The following is a 25016-nucleotide window of genomic DNA, read 5'->3' as shown; positions in this document are numbered from 1 at the left end:
GTTCCCAATCTGAATCCATCAATACTCGATCTAACTTTTCATAAGTTGGCTCTGGGAGATTGTTTGCCCAGGTAAACTGTCTCCCAACCATTGAAATCTCCCTTAAATCCAAATTATCAATAACAACATTGAATAAAAAAGATCAATGGTTGTCGAAACTACCTTTACTCTTCTCATGAGGATATCTACGCAAGTTAAAATCGCCTCCTATAATAATAGGGTGTGGTTTATCCTTTGCTAGATTAACCATCTCCCGAAGGAAGGCATGCTTATGAACGTCCTGAGCAGCCCCATAGACGATGTCAGAAGCAGAGCACCTAGGATAAATACACCCAATGTGCACCCTCTCTCTTCATCACGGTGGACACAGGAAGAGCGTTGGGACCTACAAGATCTACATCTTCAAGAAAAGAGCGTCTGGACAACGGCTCTAGCAAGGTTGGAAAGGGGAAGCTCTAGCAGTAGAGCTTCTCGAACATGTCTTTGGTGCTAGCCTCAAGACATCTTCGAGGAGCTCGCCTCAGGGGACCTCCCTGGAAGTCACGAATCTTTCCCGGCAGGCGGCTCGGGAACCCTTGCTAGAACACATGCAAATGTTCGCGCTGCGTGTCCCATCAACAACGACACCACACAAAGAGGCGCTTCGTGGGAGGGAGCGCATCCTGGGTTCTACACCTCGATCGATCCGCTCTGTGCGTTCCCAGGGTACGAAGATGTGTCCACCTCAGAAACGACATGGCAGACATGTGTCGCCATCTCCCTGGGAATAGTACAGGAGCATTCAATGCCCATGAGGCTTATGGGTCCTGCCACCATGCACGCGAAAGCAGGACGACAAGACGACTCAAGGACGTCGCGTCGTCACCAACCATGAGGCTCGCAGACAGCTATGCCGCCAGCTTGCACCTTGGCGGCCGGCCACTAATTGTTAGTGTAGGTATCAAACATGCAGCTATCCCATATGGTAACCCCTTGTGGTATAAACGGAGGTCGAAGACTCAATAGCAAAAGGTTAGAGGATTAGAGACTTGGGGATGTGGAACGGAGGAGAAGGAAGGGGGTATCTCTTGTTTCTTTGTGCTTGCATCGCTCGATCCTTGGTAGCAGCTCTTCGCGCCCACTACCGAACAAATACGGGGGGTGAGAACACCGGTGTGCACGTTCTCGCACACACGACATATTGTGACCCTCCTCCTTTGAGGCCTAGCAAAGTGAGTGGTTGCATGATCGAATGATCTACTACTATCCGCCATATGGGGAGTCTCACATACTACTACATCATGGATCAAGCATAATGTTAAACAAATTATACATAACATTTAATGTACCAAACATGATTGTTACTATGGAAGTGAAAATTGGTGAAATCATGGACAAATAATTTGAGCGATCACGGTTCCAACAAAAGGATATGAACCAAATGGTTATTGACAGAAGAAATCAATTCTCTATGTCATGAATGACATTTTCTTGAGAATCTCATGTATTTACACCAACCCATGCATGGTCAAACGAAGAATCCATGATTCTTTCTCGGTATCAAGAATAAGACAAACATTTATAGTTTTTTTTTTGAGAAAAAACTGGCAGTGCAATTTTTCAATGAACTACAGAGGAGACGAAGACTGGCGGTGCAACTTGTCAATGAAATACACTAATCTTGAAGAGTGGATGGGAAGTTTTTTGATAGCATGTGTTGTACATTCATGGGTTGTCAACATCAGTACAGCATCAACCCCGGTCAAAATAAAAGAAAAGAAGCTTCGCCGCCCCACTGAGAACACCATACTAGCTAGCCGACATTTTCTTACTTGCACTTAATTATGATACTGTTATATTTCCTAACTTGAAAGAGGGTACGTTTGGTGTTCAACAACCCTTCTTCCCTTGCAAACTCGGAATGCTGTGAACCCTCCATTTGTCCTACAAGGTGGTCTCCTCCATTTAAGCTAAGCTCCCCCGGCCAGCTCGTCACTTGGATTTCACTCTCTTTCAAGAACTTGAGGCTGTGGTGTGCTGCTCTGCTTGGTAAGGCCGGAAGGACCACCAGCTACAGCCATGGGGGCAACCCTCAGCCTCGTGCCGCTCATCGACTACTTCACCCGCCGCGAATTCCTCGCGGCCGGCCTCCGCCCCCACTCCGTCACGCTCCCCTACCCCTACGACGGCGGCGACGGCAAGTCGTCGTCGACCTGCACCGTGCACTACTGGGCTCCGCCGGGCGAGTCGAAGCTCCCGCCTTTGCTGCTTATTCACGGCTTTGGCCCTCAGGCCACTTGGCAGTGGCGCTGCCAGGTAAGTCCATTGTCCCGCCAATTCCACATCATCGTCCCAGACCTGCTCGGCTTCGGCGGCAGCTCGTGGGACTACCCCACGGCGCCCCCGCCGTCGGAGGCCACCCAGGCGGCTGCGCTCGCGGCGCTGCTGGACTCAATGGAGGGGCTGAAGGGCAAGCGCGTGGCCGTAGCGGGGACGAGCTACGGCGGGTTCGTGGCGTACTGGCTAGCGCGCGCGGCGGGGCCCGGGAGAGTCGGCCCCGTGGTGATCGCGAGCTCGGACGTGCTCAAGACGGCGGCCGACGACCGCGAGTTCCTGAAGAGGGCCGGCGAAGAGTGGGGCGCCGTGCACGAGCTGCTTCTTCCAGCCGAGCCCGCCGCCATGAGGAGGGTGATGCAGATGGCAGCGCACCGCGCGCCGCCGGTGATGATGTCGCCGGACTTCGTCCTCCGGGACTTCATCCAGGTGCGTATCACTCTGGACTGCTTCCACGTTCGACTTCTCCTTTGTTTTGTCCTGAAGAAAAAGTAACGAAGGGTCAAGTCAACAAGTCAGTCGACGTATCACTACACAACACATAGCTCTGTATTTTTTCTTGGGTTGCTGCAACGTGAACAGTGCTGAATCAAACTGTTACAGTTTTTTTTTGGCTCAAGTCAACGAGGTCAGTAGATAAGCTTTCATATTGATCTAAAAGATTAACTAGACCATCTTGGATTGGTAGTACAGTATTAGAGAACAACAATGATATATATCTGGGTTCTAATCTACGTTTTTTCATTAGCGATGGTTGTAGCTCTCCTACCCTGATTTTTTTGAGATTTTAGCATGAGAACTTGTCATCTATTTGACGAATATAACATTCATGTTGCCCGGGCACACGCCCCGTGCCCGGACTTCAACCCCGCATGTCTCAGGCGCTAGTCCATTGTGCAAACTATCAATGTTTGTGGGCTTCATATCAGCGCGCCTCAGGTTAGTAGCTAACTAATGATTATGGTTGTCAGTATCGCGATACAGGTCCTAGTATCTTACGATACTAAGATCTTACCGGACTGAAACGATATGTATTATAATGTATATGCTAATAGAGTGGTATCTTTATGAAAATGCGATACAATACCTTGAATCGATAGTATCCCGATACTTCTTCGAGAGGTGATACCACACATAGGTTAAAAATAATCAAAGAATTAGTTAACCTGTTGAAATAGCCTTATAAGCATGTAATCATTTTATTGGTTTCCGATGTGGAATAAATATACTATTTTCCACCTCTGCATCCCTCATGTGGCGTTGGGTTGCATGCTTTAAGTCTAGAATACGATATACCGCTCCTTTACAAGAACAGTTGCCAAACTGTTCTCGCAAGGGAGTGGTAGTATTGCTTTAAGTCCAGGTAGTATCCTTTTCAAGAAATATATGCCAGGTAATAATTTTATTTAATACATAAATGATTTTTGAAAAATAGAAATATCATAGTATCGTGATACTATGATACGATCCTACGATACATTAATGTTGACGGAAAAACGATACTGCTTAGTATCTCGACACCGAAAACCTTGCTAACGATAACAATTGGCTTTTTGTTTTCCTTTTTCTTTATAAAAAAAGCCACGGTCCACGAGCGAAGGGGACCACCAATGCAAAAGTGCGTACAAGACTAATTTGACATTTATTTTTTTAGTTATACGTGATATAATACGGTATCTACTTATGATACCACTATACTCTTCCTCATCATTAATTATGATGACACGTTAGCTTTTTGTATGCATGAAATGCATGATATATACTATCTATGATATTTATATTGTGAGTAGTCTTACTTCGTCAGAGGCCTGACCTACAATTTCAGCTGTGCTTTTCTGTCGTAAGGATAGCAGTACAGATACTAGATGTAAACCACTATACTATATCTGTATTAGATGCTGAATCATATGGTATTCGTTGTCTCCTGTCAGAAACTCTACACGAATAGGGAACAACTTAGCCATGTTTTCAAGGGGATCACGGTCGGCACGGACAAGTTCCAAGTAACACCGCTATCTCAGGTCTGTATCTGTGTATGTATATGCTGACCAAATATTTATTTCACCCAACACGTTCACTGAAACGCTCTGCCACAGCTAACCTTGTCACCACGTTGTTTGTATGGCTACACAGGAGGTGCTAATTGTCTGGGGAGAGCATGACCAATTGTTCCCGGTGGAGAAGGCTTTTGCAATTCAGAGGTATATATAACTTGTCACAAGCAGGAACTTTGAGTCGTCTTATGGTGTGCGCTCGTGTAGGTTGTTGACGAACAGACGGTCTCCGTTTGTATTGACTTTGTCAACTCTGCTTTCAGGGCTTTGGATGGGAAAGCAAGAGTGGAGATCATGAAGGAAACAGGCCATGCTCCACAGCTTGAGGACCCGGCCCGGTTCAACGAGATCGTGCTGGACTTCTTGCTGGCTGCCGACAAGCATGCATTACCTTCCATCAGTGGTAGCTCTCTATGAGTTGCGCAGCTACTTGCATTGTCCACTACACCATTGTTTGTAATAAGACCGCTTAGCCACCTCGGCCCACTCAGAGTTACTACCTCAGTTCCATAGTATACATGGTATATTTTTTTTCAAAGTTAAACAGTGCGAAGTTTAACTAAGTTTGTAGAAAAAATATCAACGAACATGATGCTATATAACTATATGATGAAAATACATTTCATGTTCTATCTAATATCAAATTCACCTTGTTTTATGGAACAGAGGTAGTACCGTATAATAGATTTACACTAAATTATTTTGACATCACTAATCAATATAAATATCTGCACATTGTTTCGCTTTTAGCCGTGTGTCAATGCGTAAGGCGGTAGCTCGGAGTTCTTTGATCTAAATGGTCTTTTTAGAACTCTAAACCACCTATGCTTCCTCTAAATACTTTAAAATTTTAATGCCCTCCCTTGATCAGCGGCGCCTCAAATTGTTCAAGCTTTGCGACATCAGTTCCAAGATGTGTTCGAAGAACCAACTGGGTTACCTCCCCCCCACGTTCCTGTGATCATAAGACTCCCTTGATTCTGGGTGTCCAGCCCTTTTCCATACGTCCTTATCGCCATTCACCTGCCCTTAAGGATGAGATCGAAAGACATGTTAAGGAGTTGGTGTGAAGTGGAGTAGTTTCTTTTCGAAATGGGGAAAACCCCAGCCTCCGCATCAATAGATGCACGCAACTTTTTATTTATTGTGGTGTTTCAAGTATTTAAAAGTTTACAATCATAGATCAGATAGGATTGAGACATGCATCAACCATCGAAAAGTGAAAAGCAACATGAAACTATCCATTTTGCAGCCTACTGTAAGACAATAGAATTGGGGGAACCGGCTCAACCCTCTAGGGGTGGCCTATTACATTATATATATAATGGGTGTGTTACAATGGTACAATACGTACACGTATACAGAAGCTATACACAGTCTAACACCCTCCCTCAATCTTAGCCACTTCCTAAAGAATCGAGAAGGGTAAGATTGCGCCTACAGGCCTCGAACTGTGGTAGAGGCAACGGCTTGGTGAAGATGTCTCGCAAGTTGATCTTTAGAAGAGATGAACCTGATCCGTAATCGCTTCGTGACACACGTTCCCGTACAAAGTGATAGTCAACTTCAATGTGTTTCGTTCGGGCATGAAATACCGGATTTGCAGAGAGGTATGTAGCACCGATGTTATCACACCAAAGGATAGGAGGCTGCGGTTGGGATATACCCAATTCCTGAAGCAAGGACTGTACCCAAATGATCTCAGCGAGTAGCATCAGCCACAGCCTTATACTCAGCTTCGGTACTGCTACGTGACACGGTAGCTTGTTTCCGAGCACTCCGAGGCGATCAAAGTAGAGCCAAAGAACACAGCATAGCCCCCCGTAGATCGCTCTGTCATCCGGACTGCCAGCCCGGTCCGCATCGAATACGCCGAGAGCACCCCATAGGGATTCGGTCGTATAGAAAGGCCATAAGACACGGTGAAGTCGAACATAGCGCAATATGCGCTTGACAGCAGACCAATGAGTGTCGCGAGGCGCACTGTAAATACCGACAAACTCACGTTGACGAGCATAAGATATATCTGGGCGTGTGATCGTCAAGTACTGTAGACCACCAACAATACTCCTGTAGACTGTTGCATCCTCAGAAGACAGAAGCGCACCATCAACAGCAGTAATCTTGTCAGTAGAAGACATGGGTGTAGTAGTCGGCTTACATGTGAGCATCCCAGCCCGCTGCAGCAAGTCCAAAGAGTACTTCTTTTGTGTCATAATAAGTCCAGCACCACGAGAAGCAACCTCCACTCCAAGAAAATAGTGAAGTTGCCCAAGGTCCTTGACAGCAAAATCAGCACCAAGGGAACGAATAAGAGCATTAGCAGCAAACTGAGAGGAGCTGACCAAGATAATATCATCCACATACACCAACAAGTACATAGTGACTGCAGGCTTCTGTAGAAGAAATAATGAGGAGTCAGCGGCGGACGGTGTAAAACCATGAGCACGAAGAGCAGTCGCAAGGCGGGCATGCCAGGCCCGAGGAGCTTGTTTCAACCCATAGAGTGCTTTAGTAAGACGACAGAGATGATCAGGACGATCAGGATCAGAAAACCCAGGTGGTTGTCGCATGTATACCTCCTCCTCCAAGAAGCCATGAAGAAAGGCATTCTGCACATCAAGCTGCCGAAGAGACCAACCTCGAGTGACCGCAAGAGAGAGAAGAAGCCTGATGGTGGTAGGCTTGACCACTGGACTGAAGGTGTCTTCATAGTCAAGACCATAACGCTGTCGAAAACCGCGAGCAACAAGACGCGCTTTATAGCGCTCAATAGTCCCATCAGAGTGCTTCTTCACCTTGAAGACCCATTTAGAATCAATGACATTAACTCGTGGTGGGGGAGGAACAAGAGTCCACGTCTCATTACGAAGAAGAGCATGATACTCCTGTTCCATAGCCTCTCGCCAATGAGGAATACTCATAGCAGCCTGGTATGTGCGGGGCTCGGAGGACGGATCTGCAATTGCGGCAGCCATACACGCAGCATGCCAAGCGACAGTGCCGTCAGTGCGCTCCTTGGGGCGAAAAATGCCACTTCGGCTGCGCGTATGCGGGCGCAGCACAGGAGCTGTCGATGTCGAAGGAGCAGCCGAGGAGGGGCTGGAGGACGTCGACGGAGAGGGCCCAGCCGACGAGGGGCTGGGCGATGGCGACGACAGTGACCCAGTCGTCGAGGGACTGAGCGATGCACTGCGCGTCGGAGAGACCGAGCCAGGATCTGCCAAAGGCGTCACAAGCGGTGAACTGCTCGGCGAAGGAGGCAGTCCAGGAGAGGCTGGCGACGAGGACGAGACAGGCGTGGGGCTCGGCGGGGCAGTCCAGGACCGGGGCGAGGCCGGCCCAGTGCCAGAAGGCGAGGCAGCCCGCGGCGTGGCGGGCGGGTCGGGCGAGCGTGCATGGGCGCTCGGACCGAGGCCATGCAGGGGCGCAGCACGATCGACGTGCGCGTCGGATGGCAGCGGCGACGAAGGTTCTGGGACCTCCAGAATTTCCAAACGAGCTCCACGTCCAGTGCCTGCACCATGGTTAGGTAAAAGTACAGGAGAGTATGCAACATCATCAAATTGGCCAGAGGCAATGGAAGATGAATGCAAGGAGGGAGACTCATCGGTGGAAACAGGGAGTTTGGCAAAAGGAAACACACGCTCATCAAACACGACATCCCGAGATACGTAGACACGATTAGTAGGAACATGAAGACATTTGTAACCTTTATGAAGGGAACTATAGCCAAGAAAGACACACTTTTTGGACCTAAATTCCAGCTTGCGTTTATTATATGGGCGCAGATGCGGCCAGCAAGCACAGCCAAACACTTTAAAGAAAGTATAGTCAGGCTGTTCATTCAAGAGAAGTTCAATAGGAGTTTTCATGTTAAGAACACGTGTGGGAGTACGGTTGATGAGAAAGCATGCAGTGGTGAACGCATCACTCCAAAACCGAAAGGGAACCGATGCATGGGCCAAAAGAGTAAGACCAGTTTCAACAATATGACGATGCTTACGTTCTACAGAGCCATTCTGCTGATGTGTATGTGGACATGCTAAACGATGAGCAATCCCAAGCGGCTCGGAAGAAGGAGTTGAGGTTGCGATACTCACCACCCCAATCCGACTGAACATGAACAATTTTATGCTTGAGAAGGCGTTCAACATGTTTTTGAAACTGAACAAAAATATCAAACACATCAGATTTGCGCTTGATAAGATAAAACCAAGTAAAACGACTGTAAGCATCAACGAAACTGATATAATAATTATGACCACTAACAGAGGTTTGGGCAGGGCCCCATACATCTGAAAACACAAGCTCTAGAGGATGTTTGACCTCCCTAATAGACTCCGAAAAAGGAAGTTGATGACTCTTCCCCTGCTGACAAGCATCACACACTGATACATCTTTATTACTAGGTGCGGTAGGAAGCTCATGACGACGCAAAACATGGCGAACAATAGGAGTAGCAGGATGACCAAGACGAGCATGCCACTGTGACGGCGAGACGCGAACTCCACTGAAAACGCGAGAGACGCCAGGATGCTCCAGACGATAGAGGCCCTGGCATAGACGCCCACTAAGAAGCACGTCCCTCGTGTCCCGATCCTTAATAAAAAGATCAAACGGGTGAAATTCACAAAACACATTATTGTCAACAGTGAGTCTAGGAACTGAAAGAAGATTGCGCGTCACAGATGGTACTCTAAGAACATTGCGAAGCTGAAGACTCCTATTTGCATGGCTAGTGAGAAGGGATGCTTGACCAATATGGGAGATGTGCATACCTGCTCCGTTGGCGGTGTGGACTTTGTCAGACCCATGGTAGGGCTCGGTGGTGTGGAGCTTCCCCATCTCGCTCGTCAAGTGCTCCGTTGCCCCAGAATCCATGTACCAATGCGGATCAACGGAGTAGGACTGAGTGTGCCCCTGAGACTTCGAAGGCGGGGCGGGGCGATCAGCCATGGCAGCTTGACGCGCATTGTTGCGCGTATCCCGGCCATCATTGCCAAGTCCAAGAAAGCTCTTCTGGAAGCGACGATGACACTTGGACGCCCAATGACCATCAATACCGCAGAGATGGCAGACCCGCCGCCCCCAGCGCCGAGCGGCGTCGAAGGAGGAGCAGGCGCGGACGCGGACGGCGCAGGCCCCTTGCCGGACGTCGGGGCGCCCGATGCGGAAGAGCCGCCCTTGTAGGCAGCATGCGCGGAGGGAGAGCCACGACCACGACTAGCACGGCGCGCCTCAACACGCTGCTCAGTAAGAAGAAGGCGGGAGTATATCTCATGAGCCATCATAGGATTGGAGTGCCCTCGCTCATTGATGATTTCAACCAGGCCATCATATTCTTCATCAAGACCATTGACGATGAAGGAGTTGAACTCGGAGTCCGTGAGCGGCTGGCCAATGGATGCCAGCGTGTCGGCAAGGGACTTAACCTTGTTGTAGTACTTCGTGGCCGTGGTGTCGAGTTTCTCACACTCGCCAAGCTGACGACGGACGGCACTAGCACGAGCCTGCGACTGCGACGCAAAGGAACGCTCAAGGATGGTCCATGCCTCGTGAGAAGTCTTGGCAAAGACAATGAGCCCGGCAACAGCCGGGGTAAGCGACCCCTGGATGGAGGAGAGGTTCGCCTGATCCTGCCCCATCCAAACACGGTGCGCCGGATTGTAGACCGGACCGTTCACGCTGTCCACCAGCGCGGGAGGGCAAGGGAGAGAGCCATCGACGTAGCCAAGCAGGTAATGGCTCCCAAGGAGCGGCAGAACCTGCGCACGCCAGAAGATGTAATTGTCTGGCGACAGCTTGACGGTGATGAGGTTGCCAAAGTGAAACGGCGGAGGCAACGAGCCCGTTGTGAAGACTGCCGGGGGCGCGTACGCCATGGGGGCAGAGACGGGCGGCACGGGCAGGGGCGCAGTTGTGACACCCGCAGGCGGCGATAGCACCGTCGAGGATGCAGACCCTGCCGGAGGCGCGGACGCCGTGAGGGCAGGGTGCACCAAGGCAAGCCCGGTGGCGGAGGATCCAACCGTCCCCGCCGGCGACCCCTCCATCGACGTGAGGGCCAGAGACCCAAGGGCGGCGGCCAAGGAAGCGGGCGAAGAAGAGGCGCCGGAGGTAGCAACCATGAGCGCATGCGGGTTGGAGAAGAAGGAGCCGACGCTCCTGGTCCCGATCGGAGGCTGCTGCAGGGCAGCGGGGTCGACGGGGCGGGAGAGAAGCGCCGCGAGCGAGGCCGGAAGGTAGCCCGCGGTGGAGGAGCCGGAGGTAGCCGCGCTATCCATGGCGGCGACGAAGATCGGGCGGCGATGGAGGTGGGCGGCGGCTAGGGTTTAGGGTGGCGGAAGCGTAGGACCAAAACTAGTCTGATACCATGTAAGACAATAGAATTGGGGGAACCGGCTCAACCCTCTAGGGGTGGCCTATCACATTATATATATAATGGGTGTGTTACAATGGTACAATACGTACACGTATACAGAAGCTATACACAGTCTAACACCTACTAATATGACACGACCCAGTAGCATGGACATAGAAGTCATGTGTAACCGGTTAGCATACGGTTGGATTTAGTAACCATAGGCTCCCTCTGATCCATCGGGAGAAGGTAGGCCCATTGTTGTATCCAATACGTAGCTCATCGGATAACCTATAAAATATTAGTGTCCTTCTATTTGTTAAAAATAATGTCATTCATACTCGTTTAAATAGATCAGCATAAAGCTGATACACCAATTCATATCCTAACTCTATCATTTTTCTTCACCCTGTTCAGCCAATTACCAAACATATTAGTAATGTTAGCAGATAGTGGTATATTATAAGTGAGATAAATTATACACCAAACTATGTTAGCAAACGGACACGAAAGGAATAAGTGTTGTACAGTTTCTAAAGAATCACGGAAACAACATTTTTGACACTCATTCCAATTACGTTTAGCCAAACTATCTTTAGTGATCAACACTTTATTATTAAGGAACCACATGAAGATTTTTATTTTGAGAGGAATTTTTAACTTCCATAAATATTTACGTAAGAACCTGATATTACCGTTCATTAAGTTAAGATACATAGATTCGACGTAAATATCTCTGAATCAGTAAGTCTACACACAAACTTGTCCGGGTAATTGGACAATTGCACTATCAATAACCGTTGACATAAATGTATCCATTGATTCCATTTATGATTATTGAAGGTCCTTCTAAAATCAATACTCAGTGGCGTTTGAGCTAACACATTAGCCAACATAACATGTTTCCACTGCACTACGTTATATAAGGACGGGCATTGCTGCGCTAAGGAAGTATCTGATGTCTGCGCACACTCCTAGGCCTCCAAGAGCAGAGGTTTATAGAACAGCAGCAAGTTTCCCTTAAGTGAATCGCCCAAGTTTTATCGAACTCAGGGAGGTAGAGGTCAAAGATATCTCTCTCAAACAACCCTACAATTAAGATGCAAAAAGTCTCTTGTGTCCCCAACACACATGATACACTTGTCAAATGTATAGGTGCACTAGTTCGGCGAAGGGATAGTAAAACACAGGTGGTATGGATGAATATGAGCGATAATATAAATATACAACAAGTAAACATGCAGTAAAACAGTAAAGGAATGGTGGCAGAAAAGAGCTTCGTTGGCACTAAGGAGTGTGATGTAATATTTGGAAACAAGGCTCAGGGATCATACTTTCACCAGTGACACTCTCAACAATTTAATCATAATAAGATATAAATATAAGCACTTCATCATGCTACTATGAAACACTTTCTTGTTAGATAAAGAACATAAACTCATCGTGCATGGGCTATAAAAGCACACCTCAAGATGCAGCTCCAAGTACCATGAACACCCCACGCTGTCACTTTGAGCATTCATAGGAGGAACTAACATTACACAATTCATAAGGGAGCCACACACGGTACATACCGCGATCACGCAGACCCCAAAGTTCATTTGATAAAACACTAGAGTAGCACAACAACATCTAGATTACAAAGCCCACGATCACATAAAAGATCATATCACGAGAGAGAGAGAGAGAAACCACATAGCTACCGGTACGGCCCCTCAGCCCCGGGGGTGAACTACTCCCTGCTCATCATAGGAGGCAGCGATGGCGATGAAGATGGCGATGGAGTCGATGGTGATGGCTCCGGGGGCACTTCCCCGTCCCGGCAGGGTGCCGGAACAGAGAACTGTCCCCCGAAACTTGGTTTCGGCGATGACGACAGCTACAGAGCTCTTCTTTCACGGAAAAGTTACGCCTCGTAACTTTTAGGGTCAGGAGCTTCTTATAGGCGAAGAGGCGACGCGAGGCGGTGCTCGAGGGGGGAATACATGGGGCAGGGGCGGCCAGGGCCCAGGTCGCGCCTGGCCCATGTATAGCCACCCTGTGGCTCTCCCGGCACTCCCCTTCTGGCTCCCGGAGTCTTCTGGTGAATAAGAATTTTGGTGAATTTTCCAGATTTTTCCGAGCACTTACATTCTTGGACTATTTCTGCAATAAATAGACATAATAAACAGAAACTGGCACTATGGCACTTGTTAATATGTTAGTCCAAATAATGACATAATATGATACAAAGTGCCTATAAAACATGTTGGAATTGGTGCAAACAAGCATGGAGAATCAAAAATTACAGATACGTTTGCAACGTATCAACATCCCCAAGCTTAACTCCTGCTCGTCCCGAGTAGGTAAGTGATAACAAAAATAATTTTTGAGCTGACATGCTATCACACAACCATGATCATGCAATTGTAAAAGCACATAGAGCTGGGATCATAATAACATCAACATGGTAGATATAATATTGCAATGAACTTAGAAACCATGCTGGAGTCATGAAAAGAATCAAATGAAAGACAATGTATAAAGTGCATGAAAAGTAAAGTGATTGTCTAGAGCATAGAAGAAACACAAAGTGGTATTCAGCTTGTCCTTTATAATGAAGCAAAACATAAATGCTAGGACACCTTTAAAGTTCAAGAGGGCGACTAAGAAACAAGTAATTTAAGACAAGCATATCATAATTATGAATCAATCAATAAAATCTTGGGACCATGGACATTAAACTAAGAATGACAACTATGCTCTCATAAGAAGGTGCATATAGCAAGAAAGTGGAGACTCAACATGGAAGTAAAAGAAAGACTCTCTTTGAGAGGCAGGTGGAATTACTCATGTGCTAGAGCTTTTCATTTTGAAATCATAGAGATATTGAAAATGTAATTTGAGAAGTGCACTCAAGTCAACGGTAGTGAAAAATATTTCATGCAATTGGAATTCTTATAAAACTGCTTGTCTCATGCACAATATACTAGTAATCACACCTCGGCCTATTTAGTTCGTGTTCCCAAAGATTATCACTGTATGCATATGTTTCTACCAAGTGTCACAAAGGGGTACCTCCTTGCTTACAAAGGCTCTAGGAGACAATTCCACTTATGATATCTAAGCTTGGGAATATCTCAACCAGAACATCCATACCGGGAAAACAAAGACAACAGATATGGACTACCTCTTTTTTAATGCTTTAAGCATTCAACAACAATATTATCTCGCATGAGATTGAGGTGTTTTAGTCCAGCTGAAACTTCCACCATGTAAGCATGGCTTTCGTTAGCGGCCCAATGTTCTTCTCTAACAATTATGCATAAAGCAACTCATGGAAAATTTACCACATTTACTTCAGCCAAGATGAGTATGCATAGCAACTCACATGACAATCAACAAAAGGATATGATGAAGGCGTCCCCATGTCAGCATGGTTACCGCACAACAAGCGTTATAAGAATTAAAATCACAATTTACCATGAGCAAAAAGTTACACAAAACCGATAGTGATTTGAAATTTTAAAGGTAGTGTTGACGTCAGAAACCCACTGGCGGGCAGAGACGGGCAACACCGTAGAGCCGGGAACAACTAGGGCTGCGGCTGGCCCCAGTCCCTCTGAGCGACGGCCCGCAAAGCCTCCTGGTCGCACGCGCCGATGTTTATCACAAGGGCGTGCCACCTGACCTATACCTGGTCAGGAAGGTGTGGATGATGCCTCGCTTAGTTTCCTGCATGGCACACACGTAAACGTTAAGTACGAGCCTCGATCGGCTCTCAGGTTATCCTGTGAATCGGCTCAAAGAGCCGATCCACCCATGATTCAGACGAGGTGTCCGAATATATGGTGGTCCTGCTTGATCAAGGTAAAGCTAATGAGATCTACGACGATCTGGGGTTTTCACCGCATAATCGGATCATCCTACTCCGGGTTGGGCCTCGCGGCCACGCACGGTGATCGTAAGCCGATCCTAAACAAGGCCTAAAAACCAACACGAGGTTGATCCTCGGAACATCCTGCTTAGGGCCAACGAACGACACCCTACGTGCCGCTGGATCCTCCCCCTTTGTAAGGCCTAACTATTGCAGATATTAAACTAATCCTTGTAGAACAAGGAGCAATCGTAACGGATCAGATCTACTAAACTATGATCAAGCGGGTGCCGCCCCTACACCCAAGATAGGTGTAGGAGCGGCTAGACATGCAAGGGTTGCACTACGAAAGCATGTAACATGAAGAACAATGCTAACCCTAACATGTCTAAGATAACTACGTTGCTCGCCATCAAAAAGGCTTCGATACGAGCAACGCGTGAACAACGTAGGCAGAGCTTGTGCTGCCTAGATCGCAAGATGCGATCTAGGCAGCATGACGCTTACCGGTAGAAACCCTCGAGACGAAGGAGTTGGCGATGCGCCGAGATTTGTTTGTGGTTGAACGTTGGTTGTTGTTTATTCCATAAACCCTAGGTACATATTTATAGTCCAGCGGACTTTCTAATGTGGGCGTGCACCAAACCGTGCACGAGTAAGATTCCAATTTCTAAACTAAGATGCGATCTAATATGTTACAGATACACGGGCAATTAAGCCCAACTTGGTAAAAGGCCGATTCACGTATTTCTTCTATATATATATTTCTTCACGTCCATCTTGATCGCGGCCCACCTCTGACTCGGTCAAATTCTGGTGATAACACATGCCCCCCTGGTTTTGGAAATGACATTTCCAAAATCATTACGCTTTCTTTCGTCGGGTCATGTCGTGGTAGAGCAGAACTGCCGCAGAATCTTCCATAATTGCGCCTCGTCTCCTGGGCTTCTCTGTATGAATTGTCAAGTTCGGCATCACGTCCTCGAGAACCGTCATGGCATTAAATCTCCACCACACTCTCTTTATTTATCTGTGCCAAACGGCTCACCACTCCATCCCCTTGCTCTGCTCTATTCACCAAACCAAAAAACCCTTCCCTCCTGCAGCCATGTCTTCCTCTTCCTCCTCTCGCTCGGGCACCTCCCTCCAACCGTTGCCGAAGAACAAAGAAGAGGACGATCTCCGCTCCGGGGCGCTCCCCATCTCCTCTGACAAGGAGAAGAAGGGAGAAGAAGCGGAGAGGACCAAGGTCTCCCCCTCCGCCAAGCTTCCGCCGAAGAAGCGCTTCCGCATGTGGGCGGACAGCGAGGACGACGATGATGATGAAGAAGAAGAAGATGAGGAGGAGGAAGATGATTCCTCCGCCTCCATTGGGTATCCTCCAACAAAGCGCTTCCGCGGCTGGGCGGATAGCGAGGACGATGATGATGACGAGGAGGAGGAGGAGGCTCCAGCCGATGGCTGGGGCAGCAGCGGCGAGGAGCTTCCTAGGAGCAGCGCCGACGACCTCGACGACGGCGATGATGAGGATAGCGACGACTAGTAGAGTAGGACTAGCAGTAGCAGTGCACTAGGCACTAGATCCCCCTTTTGAGAGCCATCGGCTCTTCTTGTAAAGCTGCTCCTTTGAATTAATGAGAATTGTTCTTCCAATTTCTCCTTTCATTAATCCAATTTCCATCCTCCCGCTTGCCGCACCAAGACCGATAGTAACGAATCGGGCTATTATTGTTTTTCTCGACCGTGGCGTTTTGCAGTCCCGCAGCCGATGACCATCCATCGGCTAATTCGAGAAACCAGTCTCTTCCTTTTCTTGCAGCATCAGCACGGTCCAAACCTCGTACCAGACGACGGCTTTTCCTTCCCAGTTCTTTCTGAGAAGATCATGATGCGATGATGGCCGAGGTAACTCCAATTGGCTCTTAAAAACAAGGCACCTACCAGGCCCATTGCCCCCCGAGTCTTAACCAAGGCAAAACAGAGCTGTATGGACCTGGGCTCGATCATGTCTGAGGGAGCCTCTAATGCAGAGCTAGCCGATTTGAACATAAATCGGCTTCTCAAAGCAGAGAGCCTTCAAGGTGAGCTGCCCCCCGAGTTTCTTCAGTTCTTGTCGGTCAGATCGGCTCCTTGACCTGATCTGCACGTCCAGGTCACTCTTGGTCTTGTCCTTGAAGAGAAGATCCGAGCTCGAGCTCTTAAGTTACTCCATTGACCCTCTGTCTGCCGCATCGGCTTCCATACCCTTAAGTCGATGTCTGCTGCATCGGCTGTGCTCGAAAAATTTTCATTTTTTGAATTTTCAGAATTTTACGGCCGACTTGTGCATCGGCCCCCATACTCCAATACCCATCACCAAAAGATGAGACGCTTCCATTACATATCCTCGTGTTCTATCTACCTGGGTGCCCCCCCGAGCCGATTCTGTCAAGAGAATTGATGGTATCGGCTCTGTTGGATAACATGTTGAACCCGGGCGAGAATGGTGGGTGAGGATAATTTTGGCCGATTGCTGGAATCGGCCTCCATGTTGCTTGTTCGATGAAAGGTTTTGTAATGTCCCTTCATAAATTTTTGGGGCCGATCACAAGGATCAGCCTCGCCATGTTTGCTCATTGACGTGTTCTTGTTACTCGTCCAGGCCGGTAGACAGAACCAGCCCAATCTCTGATTTTATCATGTTGGTGCGCTTGCTGTTGTCCACCTTGAGTGCATCGTGTAATCGTGGAGCACTAAGCTTCGTCGGAAGAACGAGCACCATGTTTGTGCCAGCCGATGTTTCATCATCGGCTTTCCTTTGCTTGGGGCGCCACTCCATTTTCCGTGGACGACCCTCTTCATCCAGGGTTCGCTGAACCTTTGCAGCCTGGATCAGGTCTTGCCTTCCTCAATGTATGCAAGTATAACCTCTCGGCTTCTTCCAGGCCGCGCAATCGTTGAACCCTGCGTTTCGGGAACGGCTGAGTCCGTCGGGGCACCACCTTGGCCGGTGGTACCTGTCTTCTTCTTCTCCCTCGTCTTCTGAATCTTCGAGATCTTCCAACCGAGGGGACTCAGCTCGTTTGCTCTGCGGCGGGAGAGGTCCTAAGCGCTCGAACACGGACACGTTGGCTGCCTCCTTCTTCTTCCGGTTGCATTCTGGGCAATTGCCGATTGTTGGCAATCGGCTCATTCCTGAATCCCAGCAGTGCTCGAAGAAAGGACAATCCCGAGTGCTCTGTCCTCGTCGTCTCAATCCTTTGCCTTTCCCTTGGCACAACGCTCGTGCTCCTCCTCATCGCGATTATGCCGACGATGTCTTCGGCTTCTCTAGCCGGACGATCTCTTTCATCATCATCGCTGGACCGTCGGCGTTGGTCGTACTCGACTCACATACTTGTTGAGGAGGTGATCGAGAGAGGTCGCCGATATCTTATGTTCTTCACTTCTCCTCTCGTTACGTAGCGCTTGCCGTCTTGGCGGAGCCGATCGCGTGGAGCGGCTTCCTCTCGTTTCTTTGCTATGAGAGCAGCTGCCCTCATCTCCATCCTTGCCGGCGTGGTGTCCAAGATCTACCATGTTGATATTGCACAGGAAACCCGGCTGGCACCCGCATGGCAAGCATACTCCACCATGTTTACGGCGGGGAAGGGGTGTGTGTCGACCTTCATGGCGTACTGGTTGAAAATTAGACGCCCGTTCTCTATCGCCGCTTGGATGTGCTGACGCCACACCCTGCAGTCGTTGGTGGCATGGGAGAGCGAGTTATGCCATTTGCGGTATGGCTTTCCATTCAGCTCTTGCGCCGTGGGGAATTTGAGACCTTCGGGTATCTTCAATCGCTTTTCCTTGAGTAGGAGGTCGAAGATTTGCTCAGTCTTGGTCACGTCAAAATCAAATCCCCGGGCGGGCCTGGTGGCTTTACCCATTTGCGGGACACGGGGGTTCCTCCCCGAGTCCACTCAGCCATTGCTACTTCTTGGTCTCCGCAGGAACTTCGTCTTCCTCTGCATCGACCGGGGCTACCGCACGCTTGAACTTGTCTTGGTACAGGTCCGGGTGGCGCTGTTCATATGCTGAAAGTTTCGAACCACGTGCGCCAGCCGAGGATAATCTGCTTGGGAGGCCATGTCCTTGAGCTGTGTTGCAAGGCCTCGCTACTGCCAACTCGATCGCTTCCTTTTCAGTTATACGAACCGAAAAGCATCGGTTCCTAATGGTCCCGAAGCGCTGGATGTATTCCGTCACGGTTCTCCGCGCTTCGACGTAGTTGTGCTAGATCGGCAATGCTAGACTCGGAAGCTTCGAATGATACTGCTCATGGAACTCGCTCTTCCAATCGCTTCCAAGTTTGGATGGAGTTCGGTGGTAGCGATGTGTACCACCCGAAAGCCGATCCCGTGAGGGACTCGTGAGAAGAACCTCACGCGCAACTCGTCCGACGCCGAGATCGTGCCCAGCTGTGCCAAATATCGGCTCACATGCTCGATGGAGCTGGACCCATCCGACCCACCGAACTTTGTGAAGTCCGGGAGCCGATATTTGGGTGGCAGCGGTATCGGTTCGTAGCTGTTGGGGTACGGCTTGGTGTAGCCGAACGCTTTCCTTTTCGGCATCATACCGAACCGATCTTTCGGAATTGTACAAATCTGATCCGCTGTGATGGCTGAAGGTGTCGAACCCTGAAGATTCGCCGGGGTGGCATACTTAACCAGCCATGCTTGCTTTTCCGGTTCTAAGCCAACTGCAGGAGCTGGGCTTTGGAGGGGCGTCGGGGTGGTGTGCTTAGCCAGCCATGATTGCTTCTCAGGATCGGCTCCTGACGTTCCTCCTGCTGTTCCAGAGGCCGCTGTTATTGCAGCCTGGTTCGAGAGTGCCCAGGCGTTGCAGTCCGGCACGTATGCGCACGCGTATCCGTGCGGGACCTCCTTAGGTGGCTCAGGCAGGAATTGGTAGTCACTAGGATCACCACCAACCTTGTAGACGACGTATGCCGATGAGTTCGGCAGTTCCGGTGCTATCCATGCGAACGGCTGGGGCTGGAGCGGCATCTCTCCTTTGAAAGTCCCCAGAGCTGGTCCCGATGGAGAATACCGGTGACTCATGATTTCCTGGACGACGCGCAGAGCGACACGCTCCAAGGTGTTCACCAGGCTCTCGGAGTGGCGGTGCAGCGAATGAGCCACCATGTAGTTGATCTCCTGCCGCAGCGACCTGGTGCGTTCTTCTGACGGGGCGGACAGGTCCACTCCATCGAGCGCGCCTTCGGGTGTGAAACCCTTCCACCCGACGCCATGGGAGCGGGTTCGGTGGAAGGAGCCGATGAGTTCGGCTTCGAGGGTTGCCTTGATCTCGTCATGCTTCTTCTTGAGCTCATCAGGCAGATCCGCGTATGTGACCGGAGTATCTTCCGCCATCTCGGATGTAGATGGCGATGTCGTGGATGTCGTCGATTGTCCCACCGGGCGTGCCAGAATGTGTTGACGTCAGAAACCCACTGGCGGGCAGAGACGGGCAACACCGTAGAGCCGGGAACAACTAGGGCTGCGGCTGGCCCCAGTCCCTCAGAGCGACGGCCCGCAAAGCCTCCTGGTCGCACGCGCCGATGTTTATCACAAGGGCGTGCCACCCGACCTATACCTGGTCGGGAAGGTGTGGATGATGCCTCGCTTAGTTTCCTGCAGGGCACACACGTAAACGTTAAATACGAGCCTCGATCGGCTCTCGAGGTTATCCTCGTGAATCGGCTCAAAGAGCCGATCCACCCATGATTCGGACGAGGTGTCCGAATATATGGTGGTCCTGCTTGATCAAGGTAAAGCTAATGAGATCTACGACGATCCGGGGTTTTCACCGCATAATCGGATCATCCTACTCCAGGTTGGGCCTCGCGGCCACGCACGGTGATCGTAAGCCGATCCTAAACAAGGCCTAAAAACCAACACGAGGTTGATCCTCGGAACATCCTGCTTAGGGCCAACGAACGACACCCTACGTGCCGCTGGATCCTCCCCCTTTGTAAGGCCTAACTATTGCAGATATTAAACTAATTCTTGTAGAACAAGGAGCAATCGTAACGGATCAGATCTACTAAACTATGATCAAGCGGGTGCCGCCCCTACACCCAAGATAGGTGTAGGGCGGCTAGACATGCAAGGGTTGCACTACGAAAGCATGTAACATGAAGAACAATGCTAACCCTAACATGTCTAAGATAACTACGTTGCTCGCCATCAAAAAGGCTTCGATGACGAGCAACGCGTGAACAACGTAGGCAGGCTTGTGCTGCCTAGATCGCAAGATGCGATCTAGGCAGCATGACGCTTACCGGTAGAAACCCTCGAGAAGAAGGAGTTGGCGATGCGCCGAGATTTGTTTGTGGTTGAACGTTGGTTGTTGTTTATTCCATAAACCCTAGGTACATATTTATAGTCCAGCGAACTTTCTAATGTGGGCGTGCACCAAACCGTGCACGAGTAAGATTCCAACTTCTAAACTAAGATGCGATCTAATATGTTACAGATACACGGGCAATTAAGCCCAACTTGGTAAAAGGACGATTCACGTATTTCTTCTATATATATATTTCTTCACGTCCATCTTGATCGCGGCCCACCTCTGACTCGGTCAAATTCTGGTGATAACAGGTAGCACATAAGTAAACACTTGCGGAGTGGCAATGAAATACCAAAAAATAGGTAGATATGGTGGACACGCGTGGGACAACTTGGTTTATGGTGGTTGGATGCACGAGTAGAGCACATACTCAGTACAAATGGAGGCTAGCAAAAAGATTGGATGCGGCCGTCTAAGAGAGCAATAATGATCATAACCATGCATAGCGACAAAACGAATTGATCAAACCATAAAGTGATATCACAAGTCAAAAACTAAATGATCATAGAGGCAAAATTGACTATTTGATAGTCACAACATGGTGCAAGCATGCGCGAAGTTGACCCAATTGAAACATTTGCAGGGGCATATTTTCACCACTATAAAATGCTTTCTATACTAAAAACAATGCATGAAACTTTTAATGGCACAATAAACACTCTCAGCTATTTGAACCGATTCACGATACTCACATAATTGGTAAGCTCGCAAAAACATCTAACATGTCATGCTAAAATAAATGCCATGGTCTATAAAGCTTCTATTTGCATCTAATAATTAACGCACGAAGAATTTTTTTCTCTACTCTTCCAACACCAATCAAATTATTTAAAACCACTCTCATGAATAATAACCAATAAAACCAGAGATATATTCAAACATAACTAAAGGAAACTAACAGGCTCTGAACAAAATATGAGTGGAAAACTCAGAGCTAAACGAAGTACTCGAAAAATAGAACGCTCACAAAACAATGACAATGAAAACTAGAGCGTTCGTATGCAATTAAAGCGGAGCGTGTCTCTCTCCCACACAATAATGCAATGATTACTATTTATTACAGCAAACAAAACAAAACAAACAGAAAATAGAAACAAAGACGCTCCAAGAACAACACATAATGCATGAAGCGATAAAAATATAGTGTATTAAAAAATGACCTGGTGCTTTTTGTTGATGAAGAGGGGATGTCTTGGGCATCCCCAAGCTTTAACGCTTGTACTTCTTGGATATTTCTTGGAGGGTCCAGGGGACATCCCAAGCTTAAGCTTTTGTCCATCGTTCATCTATTTGCATCATTCTTCTCTCCCTACACTTGAAAACTTCCTTCACACAAAACTCATCACAAATCTCATTAACAATGTTAGTGCAATTATAGAAATATATTCAAGTCCACAAACTTCAATATGACATATGAAAGGCATGTAAAATGCATCAGCTACTTTAGCACAACTTCAATAAGGTTCTCTCATCAAAAGAACTAAAAAAGATGGGCAAATGCAAAACAGTGCAAGAATCTATCAAAACAGGACAGTTCGTAAAGATGAATTTTAACGAGGGGGTTACGCTGCGAATCTCGAAAAAATAAGAACTAATGAAAGTTAGATAATAACCTGGGGAATACGCTCGTAAATTGCCAGCTTAAAATGACGTTCTGGTGATTTATGCGAATTTTTCTCGCGGCAGTTCAGAAACAGAAACAGGATAGCAATTTCCCCAAATACCACTTTCTTAACATTAGAAGCAATTCTTGGCACAAAAACAAAATAAAAATAATAAGGAGAGATCATTACAGTAGCAATGACTTCCAAGACTCAACAAAACAGTAAAATAATAGAAATAAAAACATTGGGTTATCTCCCAAGAGTTTTTTCTTTATAGCCATTAAGATGGGCTCAGTAATTTGATAAGATGCTCACATAAAAAATATGAATTGAATCAAATGAGAGCATCAAGAAGCAAATATGAGACATATTTAAGTCTAACCCATTTCCTAAGGAATCTTGTAAGAAAATAAATTATTGAAGCACAAAGCAACTAGCATAGCAAGACAAAATAAGTGGAGCTTAAAAAATTTCAACATATATATAGAGGGGAAACTTAATATTATTGAGATGCATATAACCATGTTTCGCTTTCTCATAATAACTTTCAGTAGCATCCTTGATGAAATCCACAATATAACTATCACATAAAACATTCTTATCACGATTCACTTGCATAATATAATTATTACTCCCCACATAAGCATAGTCATTATTAATAGTAATGGGAGCAAATTTAACAAAATAGCTATCATTATTATTCTCATCACCATAATCATCAAATATAGGAGGTATATTGAAATCATAATTAATTTCCCTCTCAATAGTAGGTGTACTGAAAATATCATATTCATCATTGCAATCATCGTATATAGGAGGCATAGTATCATCAAATAAAATTTTCTCCTCCGTGCTTGGGGGACTAAAAATATCATGCTCATCAATACCAACATCCCCAAGCTTATACTTTTCCATATCATTAGCAATAATGGTGTTCAAAGAATTCATACTAATATCATTGTTATCATCATGATAGAAAAGTTTTATAATTATGTTTATGTTTTCCATTAAGCCGAACTAGTGAAAATAAAAACAAGAAACAAAAAGATATAATTGCAGAATCTAAAGGAGATACCTTCGAGCACTCACCAGCAACTAAATAGCTTAGTAGCCAGAAAATGTGAGTACCTTTTACCTTACCTCCCCGGCAACGGCGCCAGAAAATAGCTTGATGTCTACGCACACTCCTATTTCTGTAGACAGTGTTGGACCTCCAAGAGCAGAGGTTCATAGAACAGCAGCAAGTTTCCCTTAAGTGGATCACCCAAGGTTTATCGAACTCAGGGAGGTAGAGGTCAAAGATATCCCTCTCAAGCAACCCTGCAATTAAGATGCAAAAAGTCTCTTGTGTCCCCAACACACCCGATACACTTGTCAAATGTATAGGTGCACTAGTTCGGCGAAGAGATAGTAAAACACAGGTGGTATGGATGAATATGAGTGATAGTATAAATATGCAACAAGTAAACATGCAGTAAAACAGTAAACGAACGGTGCCAGAAAAGAGCTTCGTTGGCACTAAGGAGTGTGATGTAATATTTGGAAACAAGGTCCAGGGATCATACTTTCACCAGTGGCACTCTCAACAATGCAATCATAATTAGATATAAATATAAGCACTTCATCATGCTACTACGAAACACTTTCTTGTTAGATAAAGAACACAAACTCATCGTGCATGGGCTATAAAAGCACACCTCAAGATGCAGCCCTAAGTACCATGAACACCCCACGCTGTCACTTTGAGCATTCATAGGAGGAACTAACATTACACAATTCATAAGGGAGCCACACACGGTACATACCGCGATCACGCTGACCCCAAAGTTCATATGATAAAACACTAGAGTAGCACAACAACATCTAGATTACAAAGCCCACGATCATATAAAGATCATATCACGAGAGAGAGAAACCACATAGCTACCGGTACGGTCCCTCAGCCCCGGGGGTGAACTACTCCCTCCTCATCATAGGAAGCAGCGATGGCGATGAAGATGGCGGTGGAGTCGATGGCGATGGCTCCGGGGGCACTTCCCCGTCCCGGCACGGTGCCGGAACAGAGACTTCTGTCCCCCGAAACTTGGTTTCGGCGATGACGGCGGCTACGGAGCTCTTCTTCCACGGAAAAGTTACGCCTCGTAACTTTTAGGCTCAGGAGCTTCTTATAGGCGAAGAGGCGACGCGAGGCGGTGCTCGAGGGGGGAATACATGGGGCAGGGGCGGCCAGGGCCCAGGCCGCGCCTGGCCCATGTATAGCCACCCTGTGGCTCTCTCGGCACTCCCCTTATAGGTCCCGGAGTCTTCTGGTGAATAAGAATTTTGGTGAATTTTCCAGATTTTACATAATAAACAGAAACTGGCACTGTGGCACTTGTTAATAGGTTAGTCCAAATAATGACATAATATGATACAAAGTGCCTATAAAACATGTTGGAATTGGTGCAAAA

The 25016-nt window shown here is 47.6% G+C and overlaps 1 protein-coding gene across 1 annotated transcript; it reads left to right on the top strand.

The window, feature by feature from the left end:
- The first annotated feature begins 2058 nt into the window (after window positions 1–2058).
- On the top strand, window positions 2059–4784 carry LOC124694946 (2-hydroxymuconate semialdehyde hydrolase-like). Its single transcript, XM_047227867.1, has 4 exons — window positions 2059–2742; window positions 4245–4334; window positions 4447–4514; window positions 4631–4784. Exons 1-4 carry the CDS (start codon window positions 2059–2061, stop codon window positions 4782–4784), a joined length of 996 nt encoding a protein of 331 aa, XP_047083823.1.
- The last annotated feature ends 20232 nt before the right edge of the window (window positions 4785–25016 follow it).

This window comes from Lolium rigidum, chromosome 3 (genome assembly GCF_022539505.1).
Source record: "Lolium rigidum isolate FL_2022 chromosome 3, APGP_CSIRO_Lrig_0.1, whole genome shotgun sequence".
NCBI lineage: Eukaryota > Viridiplantae > Streptophyta > Magnoliopsida > Poales > Poaceae > Lolium > Lolium rigidum.
The sequence above is the reverse complement of the archived record's forward strand: the minus strand, read 5'-3'. Positions and strand labels throughout refer to the sequence as shown.

What these genes read in the sequence shown, in the direction of transcription:
- LOC124694946 (XM_047227867.1), top strand. Translation starts at nt 2,059, where the DNA reads ATGGGGGCAACCCTCAGCCTCGTGCCGCTCATCGACTACTTCACCCGC. An exon ending in TCCTCCGGGACTTCATCCAG is followed by an intron (nt 2,743 to 4,244) that starts GTGCGTATCACT and finishes GTCTCCTGTCAG; the next exon opens with AAACTCTACACGAATAGGGA. An exon ending in AAGGCTTTTGCAATTCAGAG is followed by an intron (nt 4,515 to 4,630) that starts GTATATATAACT and finishes CTCTGCTTTCAG; the next exon opens with GGCTTTGGATGGGAAAGCAA.